The 6,397-nt window shown below is 47.1% G+C and overlaps 1 protein-coding gene across 1 annotated transcript; it reads right to left on the minus strand.

Moving 5' to 3' along the window:
* Positions 1–2,979: 2,979 nt before the first annotated feature.
* Positions 2,980–5,034, minus strand: CDRT4 (CMT1A duplicated region transcript 4). The gene is made up of 2 exons (XM_045824032.1): positions 4,992–5,034; positions 2,980–3,437 (listed from the first exon to the last, which is right to left on the minus strand). Exons 1-2 carry the CDS (start codon positions 5,032–5,034, stop codon positions 2,980–2,982), a joined length of 501 nt encoding a protein of 166 aa, XP_045679988.1.
* Positions 5,035–6,397: the final 1,363 nt, after the last annotated feature.

Genomic DNA, 6,397 nt, shown 5'->3' on the forward strand with positions numbered 1-6,397 from the left:
ACCAACTATTTGAACACCAGTTGTGGAATTTGCAAATGAGTAAATGCCCTACTGTGCACAGTGGCCAGGGAATCTGTTCAAAAGCAGCTCCTCAGTATGTGTCAGGATGGGGCCTTAGTTGCAGAGCCACACAGCAGGCCAACAAAATACCCTGCTGTTTCATGGACCTGCTACAGCAGGGAGACTCTCCTGCCAAACAGAAAATGCCAGATGCTGAGCAGATAAGTAGGAAGAGGCTGTGACTGTGGAACATCAGAGAAAGCTAGTTCCCTCTTAAAGATGGAAGTTCAGTATATTCAGAGTAACCTGAGACAGCCCAGGCTGCTCCAGCTCTGACACACAGATGAGGTTACACTAGGAATAACCTGAGTTCCATTCCATGCCCCACCAGTTTGAGCTGGACAGGCCTTCAGCCCTGGAAGGGTTGGCCTCATGCCTGTCCCGGGAGCACCACAGATGCCTCTTGGGTTCTCAGGAGCAAGCTGGTGCTGCCACATGCTCCCTGGGCTCCACCAGCCTGGTGTCTGCGTGTCCACACCCAGGGCAGTGGGCCTCTGCACACAGGTGCATTGCAACACCTAGAGCAGTTCCTTACCCAAAGTTTCATTTTTACTCCACAGCCTTCAGGATTTCAGCAAAAGAGCCCTTTAAGAATGGGGCCCACAGGACCCCCACGTCCATGGAGCTCAAGGAGGTCTGGACCAGGAGACAAAACTCAGCCACAGACACCACAGGTTACTCAGGGCCTCCCTTGTCCCCCAGGGACCAAGGCTTCACTCCTGGGTTCAGCTGGTCAGATCCAGTGGCTTCTTCTCTGGGAGAGTGATGTCCCAGCAGCCTCCTCAGCCTTGACGTAAATGTGGCCAGACCTGTAAAGCCCAGCTTGAGATGGAATAGAGTCCCACATTTTAAAAACATCAGACTTTTTCTTCCTTAAACCTGCCTCAGGAGGCAATGAGTCTGAGCTGCCGTCACAGATACAACCAATGCTCATCGGAGCAGGAGGCTCATGTCACCATTTCTTAACAGGCTGAGAAACAAATTAATCAAAACAATGCTAGTTATAAAACATTCATTCAAACTTAGAGAGTTTCTATTTTTACTAAAACTATTAAACACTTAGAAATTTAATTAAAAAAAACTATAACTGCACTGCCCTCAAAGAGATTGGAAGAAATAATTCCAAATTCCTATAAACTCTAACACTACATGGGGCTCTATAATCATAAATCTACTCTGGCTATAAACTTCCACAGAAGGATAAAAGAGATAACAATTCTTGCTGGAGGGATTTATCAACTGCCTCCATGTCTATAAATGCTCAATTCACACAAAATACTGTTACGTGGATTAGCTGGAAACCATCTTTATTGTTTCAGGAACTTATCCTGGCCAAGCGCTGAGAACGCAGGAGTGGGCCTGGAGTTCCTCGTTTGTGCGGCTGTCGCAGCACAACTCGTGGCAGCAGAGTTGAGTGCAAATGATTCCACAAGACCCTGGCAGGGAGAGAATGCATTTGTAGGGCAAATTCAACTCTCTCAAATAGCATTATTAGCAACTAGCCCATTTCATCCTCTCCATCTCTGGGAGGGAAGCCTGATAACTGCTTCAGAGATATAAACACAGAGACTCAGGTGAGGTTAAAGAAAAGAAAAGCCACTCATGGAACTAGGCTCAGAAGATAAACCCAAATCTGAGACCAGCTGGACCTGCCCATCATAACCAGATCTCCTTATGTCTAAAGACAAAGCCTGTTTGCTTTGCCATTGAGTTGCTTAACGACTTGCTTTGGGACCAATTGGAAACAGCTCAGAACCCGAGTGGGCACATTCTAGCTGTGGTCCAAACCAGCTGAGGTCCAGCCACAAACTTCTCCCTGGTTACCTGTGCTCCACAAAGCAAGCCTTAAAGAAGTACAAGACAGAAAACCCTCCATTTCTCATCAGGGGACAGCCAAGCCCCCCACTGCCACTTTGTAAACCCTCCAGGGCAAAAACATTTCAATACCAGGTTCAGGTGCCAGATGGAGCAGCAAGGTGGGATCACTAACAAAGATCCCCACTGTGCTAGTTCTTAAGCTGATTTTCTTTTTGGTGTTAAGTCCATCCTTTTGTACTACTCCTGGAGATGCTGGGTTTGGGCTTCTGCAGCCCATATTCCTGCTTTCCTCCCTGGCAGCCTTTGCCCACAGCGGGTGATGGGTGAGGGAGCCTAGGAGGCTGGAGGAGGAGGAAGGGACTTGTTTTTTTGGTTTACTTCCTGTTTATCTCTGTAGGCTTCCCCTCCCTGTCTGGTTCCCCTGGCAACACTTCTTGTTCACTCAGGCAGTGTCAATTCCTCCCAGAAGAATCTGAGTTCAGTTTTAGGCTTTCCCAACATTCACAGAATCAACCACACCCTGAATAGCAGCCCCTCCTCAGAGGCAGGGATAACACCCCCACAGGGACTATCCTCGGAGCTGGAGACACCAGCTCCAGAGAGAAGCACCCCCACCCAGAGCCCTGAGGCTCAGCCCACTTGCCCCTTCTCCACGTGTTTCACTTTTAGGAAGTCCCTTTGCTCCTCACCACCGCTACCCCCAGCCTTGGAGGGGATAACTGCTTCCCGCAGTCATTACTTCCATTGCTAATTTTGTGTTCACTTCCTACCTTTTCAGTTCCCTAGTTAATGATTCTTTACATTAAATTATCTCTGATAATATAACTGGTGTGACTCCTGTCTCCTGTCTGGATCCAGACTCATTCACCCACAGTTAGGTCCTGAGCATCTGTAGTGAGAACTAGGGCTTGAGGCATCCCAGCTCCATCCTACTGTGATACTGGAGGGGGTGTACCCACCCACCCACCATGTACATTCTGATCTAGCTTATCTCAGCCAACCTCTGCACAAGTGGGGCAGATGTAAAGGATATAGTGAGCTTTGTGGCAAATGAATCTTAACTGCTGCACAGTCTTGGGGGATGGCTTCAGGGACTCCTTGCTAAACATTTGAATGTTTTTCCTTGCTGACCAGAAGGGAGCTGTATGGAAGCATCCTCATCATAGGTTTTCGGGAGAAGATGATCTTGTTATAGTTTTCGGTGGGACTTTCTCTGGCATCCATATGGAAGTGCATGGGTTCTGGGACAATGGTAGGACCTGTGGCTGTCGTGGAGAAAGTGCCCCATAACGATAACATAGTCTCTGACTTTGTGTCACTGTACGCCATTTTGCCAGATGTCTTGGATGATTTTTTCCTTTTCAGCTGGATGATACTGGATGGCTTATTCAGCCTCAGAGCTCGCTGGCTTTCCTCAAAAGCTTGCATGCATTCCAGTTCTCTAGCTTTGCTGTTCTCAATGAGTCTTTTCACCATCGGGGAGGTATATGTGACATAGGCTGGCCAAGGATCATGTTCTTCGAGCAGTTCTGAGGGAAGCCCAATGTTTTCCGTGAGTTCTACCAGCAAAGAGAAATTAGGCAATTTAGAGGCTCACACACAATGATTCAATTGTTCAAAGAAGTGTAGGGTGTTGGAACTACATTTTGACTTTTTCCCAATCATGCATAATAGTCATCCCACACCTGTATTCAATGGGAATAGAATGATATCCAAAACTGAGGAACAGAATGACATTCCACACAGCATGTCAATTAAAGAACAGCATAACAGTAAAGAGTAGGGAACTCAGAATCAAGCAGGCTTGGTTTCAGATCTTTATATAATGTCAAATTGTTTAGCTCTGAAGTTCTTTTTTTCACCAATGAAAATGGTTACCATATGGCTATTATAAAGATTAAATAAATATATTTTAAGGGCTTGGACCAGTGTAGCTCAGGGTTTGAACACATAGGCTTTGCACTTAGACTGCTAGGGTTCAAATTCTTTCTCTACCCACTTTAACAACTGTGAACCTGGAGCAAGTATCTTAACCCTTCTAAACCTTAGTTGCCTCATGTATAGAATGGTAATTAAAACAAGATCAACTTAATAAGGCTTCCTTGTGGATTAAAGGAAATAATTTATGTAAAGCTTTTGGGACAGTACTTGGCATAGTAATCAGTAAATGGTAACTATGGACATTTTGGCTAGGTCTCCTTGCCTGCACTCTTTTATTTAGTCCCTGTTATACCTCAGAATGAATAGTATCCCTGGTTGACAAAAGATGAGACCGAGGCTGGCTAGTTTGCACAACTAGCAAATGGCCAGAAGTTTTGAGTGTTTTGGGGTTGGGGGGCTTGACTAGAAATTCTACCCATTAGTTTACCAAACAGCCTGTGTCTATGCAGATACTAAATCATGAGCACAGCAGGCCTTCCTTCTTCCCTTTGCTACTTCATTCTGTCTAACAGAAAACGCCTCAAAACTTCTCTCCTGCAGCTTTTACACTCCCCTGTTTTCTCAAGTAGTGCCTACTTCCCTTGATTTTATATTCCTTTGGTCATTTCTATAGGAGTTTGAGAAGCAGCAGTGGAATTTAAAGGTTCATCCTGCCAATTCCAACCTGAAGCAGTAGCAAGCACTGCAAGTGATGATAATCCAGGGAAAATGCAGATTAAACAGTTATTCCCAGGCTGCTTCATGTGCTCAGGAGTTGGAGCTCAACTGGGGACAGATCTGGCATGAAACAGTGGCCTGTGGAAGGTCTCATCCCCCTGCAAGAGTATAGTTGGACCCAGGAAGGCAAGATGTGCAACAGCACCTCTCACTAGAAAGCACACATCAGAGCTTCCAGGCACAGACTTGACCCTTCATCTCTGTCTCCTCAGCAGATGCAGAACCTACATGCTTTGAAGGTCAGGGCCCTTTCTCACATCTAGAAAAGGAGGACCTAAAATTGTCTGGGACAAAATGAGCAGTGCCCTCTCTCATCTCCCTGATGTGCATTATTCCCTCAGCCAGTGCAACACGAGGGACCACCCCCTGTGCCACACTTTCATCTTTCCACCCCAAATCCTCTGACTTCAGCCAGCCCCACAGCAGAAGCCCCTTGTTAAAGCCCTAAGCCCTACCTTCATCTGGCTTCACCTTTCTTGCATTAGTCCTCTTGTTCATTTTTAGAGAGTTCTTCACATCAGGGGTCCAAATACCTTTGGGAAAATATACTCATTAGCTATGGCCATCCCAAAGTGACCAGAGGAGAAAGCATTTAGCAGCTATCCTGGGATCCCAAGTGAAAGAGTCTCTTCCTGAGGCACTATGAGCCCACCTCAGAGAGGAAGACCCGCCTTCCAGAGAGCAGGAGCCGGCTCTGCCAGCAAGCACAGGAGATCCCGTCAGCCTCCAGGCCCCTGATCTGCGAGCTCTGAGCTGAAGTTCAGGGCTTGGTGCTGGGCAGGCCTGGCTGGGGGCTGTGTGGAGGCTGGAGCATGGAAAAAGTGAAGAAAGAAAGGTCTCCACTTCCAAACCATGCTGTCTTCTCACCCAGAGTCCAAGCATGGTCATGTTACTGCGAGTGGGCCAAGCTCCTGCCCTCCAGGCTGCACTTCTCAGCCCTGTGCAGGCAGAGACCACCACTACCCAACACCACATCAGGGGCCCCCCAGGCGGACACAGGTATGTCTTCAGCTCTGCATGGCTGAGCACATAGGCAATTGAGTGGAACTGTTACTCTCGCGGCTCTCGAGCATGAGGGCACGTCCACCTGTGGGGCTTGTTACAGCACAGACCCCTGCCTCCCCCACCAGAGCCACTGACTCAGCAGCAGATATGTAGATCCAGAAGAGGGAGGAAACACGGAAGACTTGTAAGATTTTATTATTAATTCCCTAGTGACAGCAAACAGATACAGGAGATCTTTTCAGTTTCTTTCCATAACGGGCACATCTGAGAATTTTTATGAAAGAATTATATATCTTATATGCTCAGTTTTGCCATTTCTGTAGCCTTTGAATGTTGAAGTGCCACAGAGCATTTCTGTTATCACCTACCAACACCCAGTGAAAGAGTCTCAGATGATTTTTAGCAAGTTCCCAAGCGATGCTGATGATGCTGGCCAGGAGACCACACTTTGAGAAGCATCCATAGGAAAATGCTTCTCACACCAGGGAGCACTAGAACTACTGGGAAATGTGTTGAAATCCAGAGGGCTAGGCCCCTGTCCAATAAGTCTGACTCAGTAGGTCTGCTTTGGGTGGGGCAGGAGTTGGGGGGGTGGGGTGGATAATTTGCATTTCTATCTAAGTCCCAGGTAATGAGTCCCAATGGGTCTGAGGACCACACTCTGAGTAGCCATAGTTTAGACTGAAAAATGATTCTCAATTCTCAACCTTCCCCTCAGTGGACTTGCTCATGAGTGAAACACTCCCCTGACATTAACAATTCCCCAATTTTCCACCCCTTTTGTCTTCTACTCAAGGAACCTTTGAGGAATACAAGTGAGTGTGTTATGGACAGGGACAACCTTAAATTCCACTGT

Source organism: Phyllostomus hastatus, unplaced genomic scaffold, assembly GCF_019186645.2.
Source record: "Phyllostomus hastatus isolate PE091 unplaced genomic scaffold, TTU_PhHast_1.1 phas_scaffold_55, whole genome shotgun sequence".
Taxonomy (NCBI): Eukaryota; Metazoa; Chordata; class Mammalia; order Chiroptera; family Phyllostomidae; genus Phyllostomus; species Phyllostomus hastatus.